This window comes from Portunus trituberculatus, chromosome 50 (assembly GCF_017591435.1).
Source record: "Portunus trituberculatus isolate SZX2019 chromosome 50, ASM1759143v1, whole genome shotgun sequence".
NCBI classification, from domain to species: Eukaryota; Metazoa; Arthropoda; class Malacostraca; order Decapoda; family Portunidae; genus Portunus; species Portunus trituberculatus.
The window spans coordinates 22,364,417-22,389,400 of NC_059304.1; the positions used below are offsets into that span (position 1 = coordinate 22,364,417).

At 40.3% G+C, this 24,984-nt stretch overlaps 1 protein-coding gene across 2 annotated transcripts; it reads left to right on the forward strand.

The window, feature by feature from the left end:
• The first annotated feature begins 3,264 nt into the window (after nt 1-3,264).
• On the forward strand, nt 3,265-24,869 carry LOC123499981 (transmembrane protein 87A-like). Of its 2 annotated transcripts, XM_045248523.1 has the most exons (15): nt 3,265-3,444; nt 6,474-6,632; nt 8,473-8,610; nt 9,160-9,280; nt 9,582-9,782; nt 10,227-10,364; nt 10,621-10,783; nt 11,282-11,393; nt 11,547-11,740; nt 11,989-12,118; nt 19,264-19,404; nt 19,778-19,830; nt 20,360-20,387; nt 20,822-20,875; nt 21,896-24,869. In XM_045248523.1, the coding sequence occupies exons 1-14, from the start codon at nt 3,352-3,354 to the stop codon at nt 20,861-20,863; spliced, it is 1,713 nt and encodes a 570-aa protein (XP_045104458.1). In that variant the 5' UTR covers nt 3,265-3,351; the 3' UTR covers nt 20,864-20,875; nt 21,896-24,869. The 2 variants fall into 2 exon arrangements, with proteins under 2 accessions (XP_045104458.1, XP_045104457.1); XM_045248522.1 differs by having other exon boundaries at nt 20,822-24,869.
• The last annotated feature ends 115 nt before the right edge of the window (nt 24,870-24,984 follow it).

The window sequence follows — 24,984 nt, forward strand, 5'->3', positions numbered from 1 at the left end:
ATGTACTATTAACGGGGAGAAAATGTACCAATTGGTGCCACTTCCTCAAGGCAAACACACTGAACCTTGTCTTTGGGGGCCTAGTTACACAGTTTGAGTGGGAGGGGGGAGGACGTACCATGGTGGGTGACAGTCTCCTCCCCTTCACTTTAACCAATACCGCCGCCAATTAATAATTTCACTTTTCTCTATTACCACAAAGAATATCCAGATAATCTTACCAATAGCACCTCCTAACGAAGTTATTGGATAAGATTTACCAATTTTTAAATGAACCATAGTGTTTATACTCATATAATTACTTATACAGTAGCAACTCATCCTTCTTCTGAGCAGGCAGAGACGGCTACCCTCTTCTCCCAGTGTGGTCCACGTGTGTGTGTTTAAGTATTTTGATAGGATATTCTTTTGTGGAAATAAAGAAAAATGAAACATTCAGTTGGCGACGGTGTTGGGTAAAGTGAAGTGGGGGAGGATTGTCACCCACCACCCACCCCCCTTCAAACTGGGTAACTAGGCCCCCAAAGACAAGGTTAAGTGTGTGTGCTCGAGGACGTGGCACTATGTGGTACATTTCTCTCCGTTAATAGTACATTTGCGGCCTCAAAAGACGAATAGGTGTTATTTTCTTCTGAACTGCGAAGTTTGATTTATCTCTTGTGAGCTATGAAGTCGCAAGTAATGCCGCAACTCAATTGTAAGGCTGTGTAATGAATTATATTATGTAATTTCCTTTTGTGCATTGTATTTTGTGGTGAGTGTGTATCCTCTTTCCTGTGAGCTAGACTGTAAACGAACGAACGTCACTGTGGGGAGAAATTTCACTTGTTATTATTCCAGCGCAGTTTATTGCAAAGTTTTGTGAATTTGTATTCAGTGTTAATCTTTCAAAATTTATAACCAGTGCCTTCAGTAACAGCTACAGCTACCCTTTTGTCAAAATAAATTTTAGAATATTTTATTATGATTTTTTTCTCTTACAAAATCCCCCCCCCATTACATACATGTGTGTGTGTGTGTATTCCTGTCTTTCGTTGTAAACTGTGTATGTGTGCGTGAGTGTGTGTGTGCGCGCGCGCGTGTGTGTGTGTGTGTGTGTGTGTGTGTGTGTATTTACCTAGTTGTATTTACTTAGTTGTAGTTTTACAGGGCCTGGGCTATATGCTCGTGTGGCCCCGTCTCCATGTCTACACTTATTCAATTTTTCTTTAAAACTATGCACACTCGTTGCTGACACCACTTCCTCACTCAAACTGTTCCAAGTCTCAACACATCTTTGGGGGAAACTATATTTTTTAACATCTCTCAGACATCTTCCCTTCCTCAGTTTCTTACTATGCGATCTTGTGCTTCTAATGTGATATTCTTCTCTCAGGATTAGTTTCTCATTATCCACTTGATCCATTCCGTTAATCAATTATAAACTTGTATCAGATCCCCTCTCTTTCTTCTCTGTTCCAGGGTTGGTAGATCCATAGCCTTTAGTCTCTCCTCATATGTCATCCCTTTAAATTCTGGAACCATTCTTGTAGCCATTTTTGTAGTCTCTCCAATTTCCTTATGTGTTTCTTTTTATGGGGTCCACACAACTCCTGCATATTCCAATCTAGGTCTTATTTTAGTACTTATCAATTTCTTCATCATTTCTTTGTCCATATAGTGAAATGCTAATCCGATATTCCTTAGCAAATTATATGTCTCTCTGAAAATTCTATCAATATGGCTTACCGGTTGATTGTTTTCTTCCATCGTCACTCCCATGTCCTTTTCCTTTTTTACTTTTTCTAGTTCTACTCCATCTCCCATCTTATAGATTCCCACTGGTCGTCTTTCACTTTTTCCCATTTCCATGACATGGCTTTTGTCCACACTGAATTCCATCTTCCATTTTTTACTCCATTTCCAGATCTTGTTTAAGTCTTCCTACAGTATTTCACAATCCTCTTTTTGTTTTATGACTGCACAGTTTCGCATCGTCCGCAAACACATTTATGTAGCTGTTCACTCCCTCTGGCATGTCGTTTATATACGAGTATATGAGAAAAAATATTGGCGCCAATACTGACCCCTGTGTGTGTGTGTGTGTGTGTGGTGTGTGTGTGTGTGCGTGTGTGTAATTCACCACGGTCGTCTGCTGGTCACCCAGCTAGTCTTCCCCAATACGGAGCGAGCTCAGAGCTCATAGACCGATTTTCGGGTAGGACTGAGACCACAACACACTCCATACACCGGGAAAGCGAGGCCACAACCCCTCGAGTTACATCCCGTACCTATTTACTGCTAGGTGAACAGGGGCTACACATTAAGAGGCTTGCCCATTTTCCTCGCCGCGCTGGAACTCGAACTCGGGGCTCTCGATTGTGAGTCGAGCGTGCTAACCACTACACTACGCGGTGTGTGTGTGTGTGTGTGTGTGTGGTTTTGAGGGAGGGACAAGGCAGGCCCTGGCTATACCACTTGAGGCTCCAGTCTGCTACAGAAACTCTTCTGCAGATTGCCTCCACTACTTTCAAAAGGCTCTACATCAATAATATTCAATATACTAAGCGAGCTTTTAGTGTTATGACTATATAGTCTTATATTCGTGATACACACAGTGGAGTCTTCTTCATTAAACTTTTAACATATCAGCTATTTTTAGTCTAAAATCTATATCTATATCTATATCTATGTATATCTATATTTACTTATCTATCTATTTAACTATCTCTCTCTCTCTCTCTCTCTCTCTCTCTCTCTCTCTATATATATATATATATATATATATATATATATATATATATATATATATATATATATATATATATATATATATATATGTGTGTGTGTGTGTATTTTTTTTTTTTTTTAAGATATTAATATGTCTTTTGATATTGCTACTTCTGGGAATGGCGGCAAACTGGATGGCCGCGGACCGTCCCGAGCAGCAAAAATACTATACGTATAGCTGTACCACTGACATCCACTGCTCTCTGACCCGTATGAATGTTTTTGAGTGAAACTTGCCGACATGGAGTTCCGAGTGCATGGTTGGCGCTAGCCAAGAAGAAAAATTGCCGCTTTACCGCCATGAGAGAGACTTCCTCTCACATCTAAAATAATTGTTGTGTGTATGTATGAGTGTGTGTGTGTGTGGCGATAACCTGATAACAGATTGTCGTTATCAGACTGCTGGTTGAGTAGACACTGGAGCATCGGCATTAGAGACGAGTAGGATCAGATCCTTTTAACGCGTGCCGTCCTTACAGAGACCGGAGCGGAGCAGAACCTATTGCCAGCAGCGGCAGCGGCAGTAGTAGCAGCAGCAGCAGCAGTGACAGCTCAACAAAGTGTACAGGATAGTGGTGGAGGATGAAGACGTGTCCAATATTGCTGACACTATGCTGGGCGGCCACGACTTATGCCCTGCTGGAGCAAGGCGTGTGGCACCTCACTGCTGGGCCCGTAAGTGTGTTGTACTAGCGTGTTTTGTTCCTCATTACCTCCATAACCCAGCCCAGGGAGTGTGCTGTGCTGTACTCCTGTGTCCTGCCCCTCATTACCTCCATACCCCAGCCCTGGAAGTGTGCCGTGCTGTACTCCTGTGTGTTGGAGTCGTGTAGCACTGTACCTTGAGAACAGGAGTGTGGAAGGGGCTTGTGTGGCACCCTGCATCCCTGAGGCATCTAACTCCTAGCATTCGATGTAGTGTCAGGACAACAGTCATTGCATTGTAAGGAGAGAGCCACAATGCAAATGGAGGGATAATAATTGCTCTTCATTTTAGAGGAAGACAAGACACTTACAGTGGAGAGCAATTGTTGTCGACAAACAACAGTTGTTATAAACTAGTTGTAACCCATAAAAAAAAGGGTAAAAGTCAAGAATAGGACCTCCTTTCTAATTATTAAAACAAGCATGCAAGATGATAAAGTACTTACTATACAACATGTCTGTGATGTTTTAATGTGGGGACGGCTTTTGTAAGGCTATAGTAATTGAATGAATATTCCGGTGCCTGCAGAATTTAAGTCCACAATGACTTTGGTTGGTTGTTACAGTTTCATACAATAAACTCTAGATGATTTGTTGTTCTTACTCTTTACAACATTCAGTAAGTACACTACCTGCCGCAAATGAATAATAACGCTGCAATAGATCCGGGAATGTGCGGTGTTCGGCAAGTTTTCTCTAAGTCCAGCAAGCTGCGGCGAGCCACGCTCCAACCAGTGATTCCTAATATGGCAGCAGACAGGTGTATGGATTGTGACCTTGGGTTATTTGCATTTGTTTTGAAATATAGTGGAAAACCAAAGGATCTTGTGGACTTGTGTGTTCGTTACAAACTTATTCTACACGAACTTTATGCTTTTTCAAATGTTAGGGTTAGTTTAGTGTCATAGAGGGGGGTGCGGGGGGCCAGCCCCCAGCTAGAAAATGTTAGGTTAAGTTAGTAAATTTTCCTAATTTTTCGTTAAAAACGGCTGTTTTTGTTCTTATAATTTTTTTTCAGATCGCCATATTTCGCCTCTTTTGGCTCCCCCCCTAAAACCCCCGATTCCCCACAGTCCCCAAAGCTTGCTGGAGCAGATGGAGGGGGTGGGATGGAGGAAAAGGAGGTGGTCCTATTCTTGACTTTTACTGTGCCAAATGATGTATAGATAGTGACAGGTGATTAACTGTGAGGGTTGTCACCAGAAGGCAACTGACAACTCTCACATTAACAAAGAAACAAACAAATCATGAGTTCCACTGCTTAGGGCCAGGTTATGATGAAATAAAGCGTGATTGTTTTGGTAGTTTACAAAAAGGATGTACAAAAATGTCAATAAAGATATTATACTCAGTGGAAGCACTTAACACCCAAGCTGAGCAGAGATGATTGTGCTTAACTATTTCCTGCACTCTGGATGGTGACCTGGAAAGGAAGGAACAGTGCCCAGCTAACATAACAGGAGACATGGGAACCCAAGAGTGCTTGGCTATGGGTGGAAGAATGTGTTGGATGTTGTAACGTCAGTTCTGATGTCCCCAAGGAGATGGCAGGCATCACCCCGGCAGATAGGGTTCAGAGGTGGTCTCATGATATGGCGGGATGGTTAAGTTCATGTCTGGGGTGGAAGCTGGTGGCTGTGGCAGCTGCTGCCATGGCTACTGCTCCATCCAAACCACAGTAGATCTCACTAGTTGTGCCTGGCTAGTTAAGGCTTGTCACTCCCTTTGTCTGCCTACCAGGCATCATGACAGTCACTGTTGATTATGTCCTCTATGTCCACTTACTGTGTCTGGTGGAGGGTTGGAAGCACAGAGTAGAGTTTGCCCTGGATGCAAGCTGGAACCAGAAAGAGGGTAAGGGACCTACACAATGCCCTTCCTCTTCCTCCTTGTACCTCCACCTAATTTGTCCTCCTCTAATTGGCTGTCTCTTTTACTTAGATTACTTTTTATCTGGTTTTGTCTTTCTCCTTTTTTGGAGAAATTATCACAGAATCCTTTTGTAGGGTTAACTCACACTTAGTAATGAGGCATAGATGTGCATAATTTCAGTGGAGAAATGTGGTTGGAATGGGAAGGCTTTTTGGGACAAACTAATGAGTGTGTATTGTCCCCAAGACAATTACCATGTAACACTTGTATAGCACTACCTGTGTGGAATAATATCCCTGCTGGTTTCTTGCTGTATGGAACACTAAGGTTGTACGTCAGTAAGCCATCTTCCAAGCCATGAGATGCTGCAAAATTTTGATCAGGCAAGAATACTCAATATGATATGATGTTCCACTGGTATAGAGGTTCAGTTAAGAGGTTAGCAGTCCTGCCACTTTCTTACACCAACCACTACTGTAATTAAAATGAAATTGCATGAAAATCAATTCTTCAAGTTAGTTACTTAGACTGTTGTAAACCAAACATTAGTGGAAAACTTCCTTGCACATTTCCTTAGCTTAAAGGAAAAAGCAAAACAGTAACTAATAAATCAGATACCTCCTTTTGACTAGTTATAAGATATGTTAAGTTAGAAATTAGGCAATATTGTACTAAGTAGCTATGTAGGCATGTGAAAATGAATGAATCTATCATCATTGAGTTCATTACCAAGAGTGGGGTTGATGTGGGGTGTTGTGCAAAGTGACATGTCTAATGACAGATTGAAAATGTATAAGTATGCATTTTTCTGAAAACAAGGCAGTCTTTTTTTTATGCATGAGGAAAACAAACCAAGGGCAACAAAATATTGAAAAAAAAAAAGGCCCACTTGGAGTGCTGAATCCCTTGAACAGTGGTACAGAATTAGCCCACTTAGTCTGATTTGGTAATCATTGTAAATAAAGTAGAATAATAACTATGTATGTGAAGAGTGTAACTAAAGTTAATCTAACTATATAATGATACCTTTTAACTTTTTAGTTTTCATCCAATGCATGATACCAGAGATATTTATTGGACATTTTGCAATGAGGAGGAATATTAACACAACAACCATTCTTTTGTAGGGTCATGAATATGTTGGGGTTACCAAAAGCTTGTTTAAAGGCAGTCGCATCAACATCAAAGTGAAGTGTGACCCTGAAGATCCAAACAGGCCTCTCAATATCTCCATTGCCTGGCTACTGAGGAAGACACCCTGCTGGAATGAGTACTCCTTCCCCAAGGTGTGTGGTAGTCTTTGTGGCAGTTGTGTGTGGCAGTTGTTTGTGACAGTTGTGTGTGGCAGTGTTTGTGACAGTTGTGTGTGGCAGTGTTTGTGACAGTTGTGTGTGTGGCAGTTGTTTGTGACAGTTGTGTGTGGCAGTGTTTGTGACAGTTGTGTGTGGCAGTGTTTGTGACAGTTGTGTGTGTGGCAGTGTTTGTAGCAGTTGTGTGTGGCAGTGTTTGTGGCAGTTGTGTGTGGCAGTGTTTATGACAGTTGTGTGTGTGGCAGTTGTGTGTGGCAGTGTTTGTGACAGTTGTGTGTGGCAGTGTTTGTGACAGTTGTGTGTGTGGCAGTGTTTGTAGCAGTTGTGTGTGGCAGTGTTTGTGACAGTTGTGTGTGGCAGTGTTTATGACAGTTGTGTGTGGCAGTGTTTATGACAGTTGTGTGTGTGGCAGTTGTGTGTGGCAGTGTTTGTGACAGTTGTGTGTGGCAGTGTTTGTGACAGTTGTGTGTGTGGCAGTTGTGTGTGGCAGTGTTTGTAACAGTTGTGTGTGGCAGTGTTTGTGACAGTTGTGTGTGTGGCAGTTGTTTGTGACAGTTGTGTGTGGCAGTGTTTGTGACAGTTGTGTGTGGCAGTTGTGTGTGTGGCAGTTGTTTGTGACAGTTGTGTGTGGCAGTGTTTGTGACAGTTGTGTGTGGCAGTGTTTGTGACAGTTGTGTGTGTGGCAGTGTTTGTAGCAGTTGTGTGTGGCAGTGTTTGTGGCAGTGTTTATGACAGTTGTGTGTGTGGCAGTGTTTGTGACAGTTGTGTGTGGCAGTGTTTGTGGCAGTTGTGTGTGTGGCAGTGTTTGTGACAGTGTGTGGCAGTGTTTGTGACAGTGTTTGTGACAGTTGTGTGTGTGGCAGTGTTTGTGACAGTTGTATGTGACAGTTGTGTGTGTGGCAGTGTTTGTGACAGTTGTGTGTGTGGCAGTTGTGTGTGTGGCAGTGTTTGTGACAGTTGTGTGGCAGTGTTTGTAGCAGTTGTGTGTGGCAGTGTTTGTGGCAATTGTGTGTGGCAGTGTTTGTAGCAGTTGTATGTGGCAGTGTTGGTAGCAGTTGTGTGTGTGGCAGTGTTTGTGGCAGTTGTGTGTGTGGCAGTGTTTGTGGCAGTTGTATGTGGCAGTGTGTGTAGCAGTTGTGTGTGGCAGTGTTTGTGGCAGTTGTGTGTGGCAGTGTGTGTAGCAGTTGTGTGTGGCAGTTGTGTGTGGCAGTGTTTGTGGCAGATATGTGTGGCAGTGTTTGTGGCAGATGTGTGTGTGGCAGTGTTTGTGGCCGTTGTGTGTGGCAGTGTTTGTGGCAGTTGTGTGTGGTAGTGTTTGTGGCAGTTGTGTGTGGTAGTGTTTGTGGCAGATGTGTGTGTGGCAGTGTTTGTGTTAGTTGTGTGTGGCAGTGTTTGTGGCAGTTTTTGTGGCAGTTGTGTGTGGCAGTGTTTGTGGCAGTTGTATGTGGCAGTTTTTGTGGCAGTGTTTGTGGCAGTTGTATGTGGCAGTTGTGTGTGGCAGTGTTTGTGGGAGTTGTGTGTGGCAGTGTTTGTGGGAGTTGTGTGTGGCAGTGTTTGTGGCAGTTGTGTACGAAACATTTCTAAGCAGGGATTTCTTGTGAACAATGCAGCATAAATCAGTTCCTAAGATTTTATGAACATTTTGATATGATATTTTGTTAATTATGATTTGATGAGATGTTTTGTTATTACAACCTTGTATTTTTTTTCTTTATGATTTTTATATTAAAAGTTACTATGTATGGTGACAATTGCTGACATGCCATTCAAAATGATGGTTATGACAATGATGATGTTTTGTTCCTTCCATCACCAGGGGAAAGAGGAAGAGTTGTTCATGTGGTACTTCAGGAAGCCTGGTAAGCTGCCATCCACCCCAAATGGCACCCGCTATGAAACTGCCTACTACATGAAGGAGCCAGCCACCTATCTCTGTGACCACAACATTGTGCTGGTGAGGCTTTCCTACTCCTGCTGTCCTTTGTTCAGACTTTCTTGACCCACAATTTGCTCATGCATTTCTTTCCTACAACTTGAATAGACTTCATCCTTTGCCAATACTAAGACTAGAGACCACTGGTATGAGTTGTGGGATTTTACTGTGATATAAGCAGGTGTTTGAAATTAACTCATTGACCATTTAAGGAGAGAAATTGCATTCTTATAATTATATGACTAGTATTTTATTGTGAGATTAACATTTTCTCCATCTCTAATTGTTTAAGCATTTTTCTGTTTTTGTTTAATGACAATTCTGTTATCAATATCTCCACTGTACATATATTAGTAGATGTAGTTTTCTTTTTCTATGTATGCTCCCAATTAGGGGTTTCAACTTTATAGGTAAGTATGCTTTTCAAAGAACCATTAATTCCTGTTTTAAAATTTTAAGGTAACATGATTAGAATTTGACCTCTAGTAGGTATATATAATTACCATGTTAGATGCAGGCTCTCCAACTATAAGTTAAGTTTTTGATTATTTGTTTTCTAACGTTGTGCAGGATGATGTTTCGCTGGATTCCATGACTGACAAGGGCGATGCAGTAACGGAGAAGTCCCAGATGAAGGCAGAACGTGAAACACAGGATGGAGCAAAGGCAGGAGCAGTTCCTGGAGCAGCAGGTGAGGTAGTGGTTTGTTGTATTCTTTGGTGCACCAAAGAGAGAGGCATCTGCTGCTTTCCCTGGGACCCATACTTACAGTACTGTACAGTAGTGCAAAAAAGGTTTCTCTATATATACAGTGCTTAATTGACATCCATGACTTTAAGCACAAGTCACTGATTACCTGAGGAGTGCAAAGGAGTTACAGTTTTCAAAGTAAAGTTATATCTAAATATGCTCAGCTATTATGGATTATTCTATCCTTTTGTAATTGATGCTAAAGTAAGGGAGTGACAAATGATTGTTTTTTTCCCTCACAGCCTCTCAGTATCTGTCATCCTCGGACATCAGCATAAATGGTCAGGCACGCACTAACCATCCGGTGACCATTGTTCCCACTGATGGGGTGTACCTGCTGGATATACATATTGCCCCAGCTGATTATTCTGTGTTTAATGCCTCCTATGTTGCCTATGTTGACATTGAGATGAAGAGTGACTATGGTTACCTCTCAGCTGCAAGTGAGTATGACCCAGGCCACATTAAGAGATGCTTTGCTCACACATCATAGCTGTTTTCAAAGCCCACTGAAATGAGTAGCTAGGTTCTCAAGGATATTTCTCTTGTTAGTAATGTAGAAATTTTATGATGTTGTCACTAGAACCATAAAAATACCTTAAAGACTTAGATCACTTTATCTAATACCTTTTGAAAGTAGTGTAGATGATGGCAGGTGTTTAAGAATGTCATCCATGCTTCAGTAGTAAGATGTGAGACGTCAGCTGGAGTAGATGAGTGAATTTTTTATTTTTTTTTCTATTGTTGGGATAGGAATAACCCTCTAATAAGAGATTGTGATAGCTTGGAGTTATAAAACAGGAATGTTCTTGAAAAAAAATTAGAGTTTGTGAGAATATATATGCTTCATATTACATGATTTATGTGTCCATCTTTTTGTGGATCAGACTGGCCTTTGCTTGGCTTCTACGGAGCCATGTGTGTTGTGTACCTGGTGTACGGCTTTGTGTGGCTCATCGTCTCTGCCATGCGTTGGAGGGAGCTGCTCCGCGTACAGTACTGGATAGGAGCTGTCATCTTCCTGGGTAAGAGTCGTGAGGAATGTTCCATTGTTTAATGTTTAGTAAAGAAATTTGCAGAATAAGCCTTTGGTAGTGTATTAGTACTTTTTGGTGTTGATTTGTGCTAAGACTAAGGATGCAGTCTGTTATTTATGTGTTTTGTGAAGCAATCTTATAGTTATCATTGCACTTCAGTTGTTGCTTTCAAAGTTGAGAGGCTCATGTGTAAACTTTCTCCTTGGAGCATCTTCTTTTTTCAACCAGTATCTTTCTCTCTCAGGCATGTTGGAAATGTCAATGTTCACGGCAGAGTATAGCAGTCTCAATGGACGAGGCTACAGTGTCTCTGGACTTCTGATTGTAGCAGAGTTGGTGTCATGTGCCAAGCGGACTTTGGCGCGAATGTTGATCATCATTGTCTCACTTGGCTTTGGAATTGTGAAGTAAGCTGTGGAGGATGTCTCTTCAAACACATTCTCAAGAGTACCTGTTGTAGGAGTGCAAGCAAGGAACATCTCTTGCTAAAAGTTTTTTTGACTTACCTCTGAATTATGTGGCTGTTATATCATTGAAAGTGGAAATAATGAGTACTGAGGAGTTGTGTCATCACTTTGAAGGTGCTGCAATAGCAAAGTCATGTGGCACTAACTAGGATTGAGGATGTGTAAACTCTGCCAGTGAAGGAAACCTACAAACCTGTTGTAAACTGAACACTACCATGGAGATGGAGAGACTCACTAGGGAGTTCTCTAATTGCTGCCTGAACAAATTTTTTATTAATTTGTTTATTATTTATTTGTTGTTTTTTATACATATTATCATGTTTCTTTATGACACATTCAATGTAGAAAAACAGAGTTGGGATTATGACTGTGTAGATATTGTATGATACCATTTCCTTAATGTTTTTAGATGGTAAGTGTTTGTATTTGGTCTGGCAGGCCTCGGCTGGGTGTTGTGCTGCACCGTGTGGTGGGTGTCGGTCTCATCTACTTTGTTCTGGCAAGCATTGAGGGTTGCACTCGAGCCCTTCAGCCTCGCAACAACTCACAGGTCAGTGATTCAGTGAGGTATTCTTATTTTCCTCATTTTATTCTTTTCTCTTTTTAGTTTTGATTTATGACTTCCTGCGTGACTTGAGTGTCAATCAATTAAGTTTTATATACATCTCCTTGATACTTACAATATTACATTTCCTTCACACAGCATCAGCTTGCCTCTGTCCCTTTGTCTCTGCTGGAGTCAGCAATCTGCTTCTGGATCTTCACAGCCATGGTGCAGACAACCCGCACGCTGCGTCTACGTCACAATCTGGTCAAGCTCTCCCTCTACACCCACTTCACCAACACCTTGACTTTCGCTGTTATTGCTTCTGTCATTTTCATGATTTGGTCCATCAGGTGTGTAGGTCATCAGGTGAATGGAGGAGCCTTTCAAAGACCTGCATCCATGTCTCTAAACTATTATTTTTGTGTAATCACCGCAATCATATCTCATCAAATGGTAGGATTTTTGTCTTATCAAAGGTTGCACACATATTTTGTCCACTAGGAAACACTAAAGTGAGAATTGTCTGTAAGGATGTATAGATAGTTTCATTATTTACTGCTCATTTTACATTTGATATCTTATATCTTATAATTTGCAGGTATCATGAGTTTGAAAGTTGCCTGACTGACTGGAAGGAATTCTGGGTGGATGATGCATATTGGCACATTCTCTTTGCCATCCTCCTGCTGGTTATAATGATTCTGTGGCGACCCTCAAACAACAACCAGGTCAGTGGGATAACCATCTTTTGTGTGTTCTCAAGTGTACAGGCTTTTGTAGGACTCTGCCTCAGACCAGCAACAAAAGGATGGTTTGTTCCCTCTTCACTGTCAGTTACTTTAACATTAAATCTTGTCAGTAGTGGTGGAAGGGTAATGGAGGGACCAGCAGCCCCACCAAAGATGCTGCTCCTCAATCGGTATGTTTCTATCGGATTAGTGACAACATGGCATGACATAGGTAACGTCATCACCTCTACTCCCAGGTGTCAGGAGTAAGCCTGTGGGTAATATGGGTAATTGAATGTGATTCCATAGGGTAATTATTGTAGTCCATTGGTATTCTATGGGTGACCAATATATAATTAGGTGTAAGTCTGTAGGTAATCATGTGGAGTATGCAGAGGTGGGCGCATTACTGAATATCGGGTAGTCTGATATCATGCCTCCGGACCTCGAAACGCAGGTAGTCCATACCTGAACTTCGCACCTAAAATTTTTTCCCTCGGTCTGGTACCGCACCTTCGCACATCTGGTACTGTACCCAAAACTATTAACGAGCACCTGAAAAATCTTATCCGCACCTCAAAAAATATAACAAAATACAAGGAAATAATACATTAGAGCTCCATATATATATATATATATATATATATATATATATATATATATATATATATATATATATATACAGTAAGCCCTAGTTATACCATAAGGGCAGTGATTCCCAACCTTTACACCTTGGAGGAACCCTGTAATAATTTTTCATATTCCAAGGAACCCCTATATATAGTATTCTAATTTATATATTATTTTTACGAAAAGTACTTGAGCAATATAATTCATATAAAATCTAATATTACATCAAATGAGAGTTCACACTAATAAGTCAGTAATGTTATGACTTACCTTCAGTGTGACACTTGGGCTTGTTTCTCTCTGCGTATCTGTGAAATTCTTGGCCGAATTTTTGACAGACACACGCGCAGTTCTTCCTCGACAGACAGAAGACGATTTCTTGATTTGCTTTTAATGATGGTCAGGCATGAGAATGCTTGTTCACAGAGGTAAGAAGTTGAAAACTGGAGTAAAACATTCAGTGCTTTTACTGAGATGACAGGGTACTCTCGCTTTGCTGAAATCCAAAACTTGTCAAGTAGTACTTCATTAAATTTCATTTTCAAGGTTCGATCGCACTGTAATTCACTCAGTTCTTCTTCTTCTTGCAGACTAAGTAGGTTTTCTGTACTTGGTGAGAACTCAGTGAAGGGGTTTCTCACCCAGTCATACATATCTGATGACAAGGAGGGGAAATACTTATGAAGCTTTTCTGACAGTGATCCCAAATGACTTGTAATTAATGGGATGACATATTCATATTTAGTCTGAGTTTGAACTTGAAGTAGGAGTGGAAACATTTCGACGTTTCCTCTTGAAAGGTGCTTTTTCCAAACAGAGAGTTTATTCTTAAATGCAAGAAGTTTGTCTGTGGAAGTCAGAATGTTTTCCTTTGCACCCTGCATGCTGGTGTTCAAGTTATTTAAATGCTGATAAATATCTGCTAAATATGCTAATTTCATTTGCCAGTTTGTAGATTCAAGACACTCACAGAAACTGGCTTTATTATTCTCTTTGAAGAAAAGCAGCAGTTCCTGTCGCAGCTCAAATACCCTTGACAAAACTTTACCTCTCGATAGCCATCGAGCCTCTGTGTGCAGGAGAAGCGTCACGTGGTCTTTTTGCATGTTTTCACACAACCTTGCAAACATGCGAGACTTCAGAGGGCGCTGCTTTATAAAGTTGACCATGTTCACAGTTATATCAAGAACTTGTTTTAAATCATTCCCAATACTTTTTGAAACCAGAACTTCTCGGTGGAGAAAACAGTGAGTTGTTATGACTTCAGAGTTTTTTTCTTTCACGCGTGATACAAAGCCTTGTACTGAACCAATCATTGAGGGAGCACCATCAGTGCAGATTCCAACGCACTGGTTCCATGACAAATTATAAGATTCCAGGTAAGAAGACAAGATGTTGAAAATGTCGTGGCCTTTGGTAGTTTCTGGCAGTTCTTTACAGCATAAAAAATTTTCCATTATTTCACCTTCATTTTCAAATCGTACAAATGTCAGCAGCTGAGCTTTACCAGTTATATCAGTTGTCTCATCTACTTGGAGAGCAAAGTTGTTATTCTGCAGTATTTCTGACAAAATACCAGAAATATTGTTGGACAGGTCATCCACACGCCTACTAATTGTATTATCAGAAACAGGAACCTTGCTTACTTCACATTCAGCTTCTTCACCTAGCATTGTTCTCACAATTATTTTACAAGCAGGCATTATTAGACTTTCTGCGATAGTGTGACTTTTCATTTTCTTGGCAACTAGCTCAGCCACTAAATAGCTTGCTTCTTGGGCCTTATCACTGATGGTTACCTTCCTTTCAAAAACTTTTCTTTGTTTCTGCTGTGAATCCAAGAGTCTTCGAAAATAATCCACGGTTTTGTTTGACAAGTGGCTGTGATTAGTACTGAAGTGTCGCTTTAACTTGGCTGGGACCATAGCTGTGTTAGCGAGCTTTTTTCCACAAACAATACACAAGGGAAGTGGACACTTTTCTTCTCCAGTCCATGTAAAGCCAATGGCCAGATAACTGTCATTGTAAAGGCGATTTTTTTTAACATCGCTCACTTTTCCTTTACTCGTACTTGGCTGTGGTATTTGTGACTCATCGTCACTGTCCTCCTCTCCACTGCCATGCTTTCTTTTCAAATATTTCAACATGCCGCAGTCTTCTAAATCAGTATCAAACTAATATTAACTGGTGAGATTAATTAACACAACGTTTCACTCGGTTGCGCTGCTCAAAACTGACTGAAGGAAGAGGTGTGAACGGCTGGGCTGGGGGTCGTGACACGTATGATACTCGTACCGGGTTGCGTCACCCTCCTACCCGACCCGTCACCAAACTAGCGGAGTAGGAATGAAGGGCGTATCCCGCACCGGTAATAACACTTTTTTTTTTTTCCCTTAATTCTATGCATAGCATTTGCTCTCATTACTAGTATATACATTGTACTGACTGACACGCACGAGTATGTTGGTGTCTGGAGAGTGTTTGTGACGTGTTGTTGAGTAGGAGTTACGAATTATGAATTAAGATCACTGTCATATTGTAATAGCACATAATTATTTTACGGTTTCTCGCGGAACCCCTGGTGATGGTCGGCGGAACCCCAGGGTTCATTTGAGAGAGGTTCAGCATGGCTTTCCAAAAGATCGGAACCCCGGTTGGGAATCACTGCGAGTGGACAACCTACACCACAGCAGCAGCGGCAGCCCTCACTGTTACCTTATGGAAGGAAAATTTTGCCAATCTTTTAGAGTTGAAGACAATCCAGAGAGAGAGAGAGAGAGAGAGAGAGAGAGAGAGCTTGCACCTTAATGAATGACGTCACTAAGTGGCGGGAAAACCTGCCTGGTAGCACAGACCGCCAAAAAATGGCCGAAAGTAATGCTATGGAGTGCGGACTGTTAGTCGTCTTTATTCATTGTTTTTTTTTTTTTTTTTTTTTTTTTCTCATCCTTGAAAATTTCAGGTGCGGAGGTACGGACTCAGAATTTCGCCTTTCTGCACATGTCGCAGATGCGGAGGTACGGACTTAAAATTTAGCCTTTCCGTACCTGTTACTTCCGCACTTTTGAAAAAATTTCCACACTTTGGACCTCCGCACCTCGTTTGGTGGTCCACAGGTATGGAGGAGTAGAGGTGTGGACTGAGGTATGGAAGTGCCCAGCTCTGGGAGTATAACAATGACAGTGCACATGTAACACATCTACTGTGTGATTGTTGTCTACACTATGCGTTGGCCTCCAGCTGGTGGTGGTCCTGGTATGTCATACTTATCATTTGGTGTAAACATATCCATTCTGTGTGTGTGTGTGTAATAATAATAATAATAATAATAATGATATAATAATATTTCAGTTTATTTGAATGGCAACTAGTACAGGTACAGGGCTGAAAATCCTACATATTGAATCATCTTATACATGTATATATTCTTATATACTAACAATCATACTTCTTAAGTCTACACAACCCCCATGTTGGCACCTTACATATGGTGCATGGCAGATATTCATAGCACCAGATAAGCCTAGCGGCCTAGGCCCCAGGGTGATGCCACCCCAAGTGCATTTTGTTTTTGTTCGGAGTTTGTTTCTCCTACCCAGCAGCGGGTCACAACTTCCATCTTATGCCAAGTACCCAATCACTGCTAGGTGAACAGGGGCCACACACTTGAATAGAAGTCTTGCCCAAATGACCTCTGACCTATCTCGGGAATTGAACTTGGGCTCTCTCGATTGTGAGTCGAGTGTGCTACCACAATGTGTGTGTGTGTGTGTGTTCACCTCGGTCGCCTGCTGGTCACCCAGCCAGTCTTCCCCATTACGGAGCGAGCTCAGAGCTCATAGACCGATCTTCGGGTAGGACTGAGACCACATCAACACACAACACACACTGAGAAAGCGAGGCCACAACCCTCGAGTTACATCCTGTACCTATTTACTGCTAGGTGAACAGGGGCCACACATTAAGAGGCTTGCCCATTTGCCTCACCACTTACCGGGTGTGTGTGTGTGTGTGTATTTACCTAGTTGTATTTACCTAGTTGTAGTTTTACAGGGCCTGGGCTTTATGCTCGTGTGGTCCCGTCTCCATATCTACACTTATCCAATTTTTCTTTAAAACTATGTACACTCTTTGCTGATACCACTTCCTCACTCAAACTGTTCCAAGTCTCAACACATCTTTGCGGGAAACTAAATTTTTTAACATCTCTCAGACATTGTCCCTTCCTTAGTGTGTGTGTGTGTGTGTGTGTGTGTGTGTGTGTGTGTGTGTGTGTGTGTGTGTGTGTAATTCACCTCGGTTGTCTGCTGGTCACCCAGCCAGTCTTCCCCATTATGGAGCGAGCTTAGAGCTCATAGACCGATCTTTGAGTAGGACTGAGACCACAACACACACCGGGAAACCGAGGCCACAACCCCTTGAGTTACATCACGTACCTATTTACTGCTAGGTGAACAGGGGCCACACATTAAGAGGCTTGCCCATTTGCCTCACCGCTTTCTGGGACTCGAATCCGGTGTGTGTATTTATATAGTTGTATTTACTTAGTTGTAGTTTTACAGGGCCTGGGCTTTATGCTCGTGTGGCCCCGACTCCATATCTACACTTATCCAACTTTTCTTTAAAACTATGCACACTCGTTGCTGACACCACTTCCTCACTCAAACTCTTCCAAGTCTCAACACATCTTTGTGGGAAACTATATTTTTTAACATCTCTCAGACATCTTCCCTTCCTCAGTTTCTTACTATGTGATCTTGTGCTTGTAATGTCATATTCTTCTCTCAGGATTAGTTTATCATGATCCACTTGATCCATTTTGTTAATCAATTTATAAACTTGTATCAGATCCCCTCTCTCTCTCCTCTGTTCCAGGGTTGGTAGATCCATAGCCTTTAGTCTCTCCTCATATGTCATCCCTTTAAATTCTGGAACATTCTTGTAGCCATTTTTTGTAGTCTCTCCAATTTCCTTATGTGTTTCTTTTTATGAGGGGTCCACACAACTCCTGCATATTCCAATCTAGGTCTTATTTTAGTACTTATCAATTTCTTCATCATTTCTTTGTCCATATGTCCCAACTTTTCTTTAAAACTATGCACACTCGTTGCTGACACCACTTCCTCACTCAAACTCTTCCAAGTCTCAACACATCTTTGTGGGAAACTATATTTTTTAACATCTCTCAGACATCTTCCCTTCCTCAGTTTCTTACTATGTGATCTTGTGCTTGTAATGTCATATTCTTCTCTCAGGATTAGTTTCTCATTATCCACTTGATCCATTCCGTTAATCAATTTATAAACTTGTATCAGATCCCCTCTCTCTCTCTTTTGTTCCAGGGTTGGTAGATCCATAGCTTTTAGTCTCTCCTCATATGTCATCCCTTTAAATTCTAGAACCATTCTTGTAGCCATTTTTGTAGTCTCTCCAATTTCCTTATGTGTCCACACAACTCCTGCATATTCCAATCTAGGTCTTATTTTAGTACTTATCAATTTCTTCATCATTTCTTTGTCCATATAGTGAAATGCTAATCCAATATTCCTTAGCAAATTATGTCTCTCTGAAAATTCTATCAATATGGCTTACCGGTTGATTGTTTTCTTCCATCGTCACTCCCAAGTCCTTTTCCTTTTTTACTTTTTCTAGTTCTACTCCATCTCCCATCTTATAGATTCCCACTGGTCGTCTTTCACTTTTCCCATTTCCATGACATGGCTTTTGTCCACATTGAATTCCATCTCCCATTTTTTACTCCATTTCCAGATCTTGTTTAAGTCTTCCTGCAGTATTTCACAATCCTCTTTTTGTTTTATGACTCTGCACAGTTTCGCATCGTCCACAAACAGATTTATGTAGCTGTTCACTCCCTCTGGCATGTCGTTTATATATATGAGAAAAAGTATTGGTGCCAATACTGACCCCTGTGGCACTCCGCTGTCTCTGCTCTCCACTTGGACTTCATATCTTTAACTACTGTCCTTATTTTTCTCCCCCTCAAGTAATTTTCCATCCATCTCAATGTGCTTCCTTTTAAGCCACCCTTCTCTAACTTCCATAGTAATCTTTCATGTGGCACTTTATCAAACTCCTTTTTTAAATATAAATAAATACAGTCAATCCATCCCTCTCTCTCTTGTACTTTATCAACTATTCTAGCGTAGAAACTCAATAAATGTGTGTATGTGTGTGTGTGTGTGTGTGTGTGTGTGTGTGTGTGTGTGTGTGTGTGTGTGTGTGTGTGTGTGTGTGTGTGTGTGTGTTTACCTAGTTGTATTTACCTTGTTGTATGTTACATGGTTTGAACAGGGCTCATAGTGACCTGTCTCCATATGTATATTTATCCAACTTTTCCTTAAATTTGTGCATAGTTTTTGCTGCTGCTGCTGCTTTGTGTGTGTGTGTGTGTGTGTGTGTGTGTGTGTGTGTGTGTGTGTGTGTGTGTGTGTGTGTGTGTGGTGCAGCACCACCTAAAAAGTGAGCTGTAATTTTTAACTTTGTTTTGTCACCAGCGATTTGCCATCTCAATACTGCTTGAGGATGGCTCTGATGCTGATGATGAAGAGGAATCTGAGAAGTTGATGGCAGATATCTCAGACACCATGAAACAGAGGAACACCCACTCCTCCTCCCCCAAGGAGTCTGGCTCAGTGGTAAGTGTCAGTGGAAGGTAGGTACATCGTGTTTCAGCTGTGCCTGTGTGGCAGGGGAGCTGTAGAATGGTTGTTTTTTCATTAACTCCTCAGAAACTTTGTGAAGGATGATGTGTTTTTTTTAGTCTGTTGCATTTGCATTTTTCATATACTTATATTCTTTTAACCTTCTAAATGAACACTTGAAATCTGTAGTATTTGTCTGGAAAATATTTGTTGCTTTTATAGTCATACAGAGCAGGATAATTGTTCAAAATATCTCCATGGGAGATGAATGTGTCTGTAAGTGAAGAAAGGGCTTGGTGGCCTTGCCTTCATCTTTGTTGGGTAGAGGAGCCTATTGTTACTAATGTACTGTGCTGTTGTATTGCAGGAAGATGACCTGAAGTGGGTTGACGAGAACATTCCATCTTCCTTTGTTGACCCGTAAGTGAAATATAGTTTATTATTGAGGTAACTGTTCACTTTTCAGCTTGTGAGCTTTGAGAAAGATGCACATTTTGTTAAAACCAGTGGGGCTGAAGTTATTACTCAAGCTCTGTTTGTTATACTGTAGCATTTTTGCTTTAGAGTGGTACAGTACGTATTCAGCAGCATGATGTCTTGTGCACCACTAATGTCACAAAGCTGAAATGGAATATTTATCATAGATAAATGAGTGTCAATGTTGAAGTCTTTGATATAGATATATTGTAGTGATCTTCTGTTGTAAAGAATCACATCATTCAATTATTGAAGAATGAAAAAAGGTAACTTGTGGGTCACTTTGTTGGATTCTGTGAAGGATTGCAGCTAACTTCCTCTGCTTGGAAGTGGACTCTTGTCAAGAAAAAGGAAGAGAAGAATTATACTTCTTAACAATTTGCACACTTTAATCACAAGTAAACTGGATTGTGGTTTTTTATTATTCTGTGCTTTGTACTCTTGTATTACATGTTTGTTGTCTACTTTTCAGAGTGCTGCCCATTCTTGACTCTGAAGAGGTAAGGCTGCTGCATTATGAGTTATGCATAGTGAATCTTTCTGAGGCTTGAGTGCAGTATTGGAGTGTGGAGTGCTGTGTTGGAGCTGTGTATAGTTACCAGTAATTAAAATTCAGCTAATTTTAGTGGAAGGAAGGCAGGTTAGCAGGGGTGAATAAGGAAAATATTTATATGATCATGTGCATCTCAGAGTGATTCTAGAGTGGTGGAATGAGTGGAATCTATAGAGTATGCAAGATGGTTTTGAACATAAAAGAAGAAGAAAAGTCAAGAGAAGTAATGTTATGTGTATTGTTATAATTTTTGTTAGTATCCTGTAGTGATGAATGAACCCTCATTGGTTTCTAAATGGATCCCTTTAATAATATTAAGAATTATGAGGAATGCATTTTTCATGAGAAGATATTTTCATTGCATTTTTTTTCTTTCCTCAGGAAATTGTGACAACAAAGTTTGAGGTCTCCAAGATGCAGTGAATGCAAACACTGGTAATGGTGAAGTCCTTTCTTAAGTTTTAGTACTGATTTTTTTTTTTGTTTCTTTAATGAAGGAAAATTTTGGATCTTGCCCTATGCATTGTAGGTTAAGAGGACCTCACTTAATGTTAATTTCTTGATGATAAAGTGTGTGTGTGTGTGTGTGTGTGTGTGTGTGTGTTATTTTATCTCTATTCTCTCCATAATTTCTCAGTTCTATGTCGTCTCCTCTCATGCAGTTGTTTAAGTTATAAATCCCTTGTAAGTATTTTCTAAAATGTTGTTATTTGATATTTACAAATTTCTTTGTAGTTGTCAAATATTTCACTATTTTTGAAGTATTATTTCTCTTTTACTTTTCCATTTGCTTATAAAACAGTTTGGGTTTTTCCACTTTACAGGCATTCTTCTCACACCTCTTTCCCTCATGTATTCCTTTTTGGCATATATATTCATCTATTTCTCTGTGAATGGTTCTTCTCTTCATTCCTTGCTGGCGTATATATTCATCTGTTTCTCTGTGAATGGTTCTTCTCTTCATTCCTTTTTCTTTTTGTCCATTCATATCAAATTAAACTGTTCTTTCCTCCCTTCATATTTTATACCGGTGGTCTATGAGTGAGTGTGAGTGTGTGTGGGTTGTGACACTGGTGTGGCACCAACCAGTATTGTTGTGTTCTTGCAAAAACACTGTGTGATCTGATAACTTGAATTTTTTGCAACTTTTGAGTATGTAAGAGTTAATTGTATTATGTAACAGAACAACCACAAGTCTTTAGTTTTAACATCGATTGTACCACTTAAAAATGTAGATTGGATAAAGTAGACGTCCATATTTGTTGTACGGAGTAGGTTCTTTATACAAAGCAGTACCATTGCAGTGCTTGTTGTTAATATTGCCACATCTTGCCTCTGTGCTGCATTAGTTAATATAATGTAAACAAGGTAACAGAGCCATAAAAATTTGTTTATCTTATAATTAGTACATTGTTGGCCTACCTTTGTGCTTCCTATACTCTTCCAAACATGCAGGACCACGAGATGATGAGATGGGCAGAACTGTAGAGGCAGTGAAGTATGACCTGAAGCTGCACAGCATTCACTGTTGTGCAAGTCCAAGTTGTTGATAACACACTGATTCTTAGTGGCATTGAGATGTGGGGAAGTTATAGGCCAGACTTCAGAGAATGGTTCACAGGAGTCCATATATAATAATGTAAATAATGATTTAAAGCGCACATGATCCACTACAAGTGTGGACATCTTAAAAGCAAGTTGTGAGAGTTTGATAGGAGGGGAATTAAGAGTTAAGGTGAGCTCTGGTATTTTAAAATTTATATTATTCCTTGAGGTAAGGTTTTGAAAGGCCTGATTATAGTTACATGAAATTTGAACTCTCACTAGTCATGACCCCTTGCACTGTGACAGGCTTTGTAGATACTGAAGGTTTGGTAGTTGTAGATTAAGTTGATAGGATGAGATGTATATAATTTAACAAAGATACACTTGTACATATATTTAAGAGGATTTTGTCCAAGTATCATTTTGGTGTAAATAGTGTTTGCATGCAATTACATGAAAAGATAATATAATGTAAATCAATTTATTTTTTGCCATATTATGAACATTATGTTATTTAGATGTGTGATGCTTGAAATGTTGTCCAGCTCTGCCTTGTGGCTCTCCTTGTAACTTAATCTGATGGCAGAAATGGGCTTAATCAATTAGGAATGATGTTTTTTTTTTTCTGACTTATTTAGAGCTTCATGTTTTGGCATTATAATATTCTTGCTTGGAAGGAGTAATGAATTATTGACTAGGTTAAGAAGTAACTGAACTAATAGCAGGTACTTTGAGCCAGTTATGATTTTAATCTGCCATGCATGATATACAGTATGTACTGTAAGTGTAATTGATTGCACACATACTGGACATGGTTGTGTAAGAGCAGTTATGATTAATGATGCATTGTAGCTGCAACTGGTGAACTGTTCTGTTCATCCTGCTTCAGGTGGATGTACTTAGTTATCATGGCAGGATTTTAACCAAGCGTGTGTTGTGCTGCCCTCAGCGCTCATTGTAATATAGTTTACTTTTAGTTTTTGGGGGATGGCTGCACTAGATGTGGTTTGCTATACTGTTTAATATGTTATTTACTTCACTGAACAATTTTCATCTGTATATCACACTTGCAGCTTGTTTAACTTGCCACAGTGCCTTGTGGCTCATGTGCTGCCTGTCCACCCTGCCTGTAGCACGGGTGAGTCAGAGCACTCAATTTAGTGGAGGCCATTTTTCGTGTGCTACATGGTGGGGGGCAGTCTGGCTCTTCATATAATATTGTGTGTCTGTGTGTGTGTGTGTGTTGTGGCATACAGGAAAGAAGCTATGCTCATTCTGTCCCGTTTTTCTACTTACCATTATTCAACTTTCCTTAAGTATAGATACTTCTTGTATGGGGGAAAGCCATGCCTCTTAATGTCAGGCCTATTAATTGTCCTTTTGACTTTCTTCCATGTTTATTTTCTCTATGCACAAAGTTCTCTGTTTATTTGTTTCATCCCCTATATCATTCTCGACACTACAGATAAATTTCCTTTTTCCTTTCTAAAGGTGCATACACACTTGTTGCATTTCCATGTATCGTTTGATCATTGCATATCAACCCAGCGAAACGCAACGGTACAACAGGGTATTCTACCCACTTGTTGCATATCCACATGCTGTATCATCGTTGCATGGTGCAACAATATCATTGAGTTTCTTCCTGACCGTAGTCATGAGTGTTAATGTGCAGTTGGCTGTGGCACCGTATATATTTTTTTCATAAACACCAAATCAGTAAAAGGAGAAAAAAAGTCACAGCGTTGGTGGATGTCTAAACTCTATGCAAGTAGGGAGATATACAATGGAACAACTATGATGTCCTCCTTACTCCACTCTATTAGTAGATAGTGCTTCACACTAAAAAAAACATATACATATAAAGACAATCACGAGCAGTCACAAAATTAATGAGCTTCTGTACTTGTGACCGTCCACAACAATGTTGAGCAAGGAATATACAGGAAGAATCCTTGATACTGAGCATGCAATGGGATGATGCCACACTACCTATCCACACAAGGGGTGGTGAGTTGTGTATCATTCCTTTGATGTGATGGCAAAAGACTGACAAATGGCGGATTGAGCTCGTTGTGTATCATATTTTGACGTGCAATGGTGCAACGGTATCCCATCCACACAATGCTACACAACAATGTTACATTACATGGAAATGCAACAAGTGTGGATGTACCTTAAGAGTGGGAGCTGGAACCCAGTCTCTTTTCACATGATAATTTTCTCAAATTAAATGTTATTTTGGTTGTTGCCTTCTGTACCTTTCCCAATATCCTGATACACTTTCCCTCATAGTGAACACTGTTGCTGTACATTTAAATCTTTGATGTATCAGCTCATATTTATCTTACTCATCATCTTTTCATTCAAATAAGTAAATGCTACTTTCATGTTCCATAAGAGCTTGAGGATTTTCCCATCATTTGTTGTATTTGGTAATAAGCTGTTGAAAAGTATAATTCCCAGGTTGTATTCTTTTGAAATTTTACTGATGATGTGTTTGTGTGTGTGTACATGTGTGCGTGCCTTATCTCAGCTGCCTATTTCTTTTGGGGAATGTCCGTGATGTAGAGAGAGATGGAGGAGGGAGATGGTCAAAACATTGCATGCTGATTTCCTTTTGTTCTTTCATAGAAAGTATGGATAAGAAAGTATTAATTTAAGATCAACATTTCATAAGATGAGACAGTGTTACAATAACAGCTTTGAGGTGCATTGATGAAGGGAACATTTACCTTTGGTGTTAGTTACATTGGAGAGGTAGGATGGTGTAGGAATTGAAGGGAGAAGTGTATACTGTAGACAGAAGTAAATGGAAAACTTCCTGCTAAGATCTGCCTCCTTAAAGGAGTCCCAGTTGTCAGAATAGATGTGAGAATAATAATGTGTGTTATTAATGTTTTACCTTTCTTGAGGTAATAATGGTAAGAGAGATGAACATTGTGGTGTATGTCGCAATTGCCACAGGTTACACTACAACCTTCCATAGAGGGATTCTT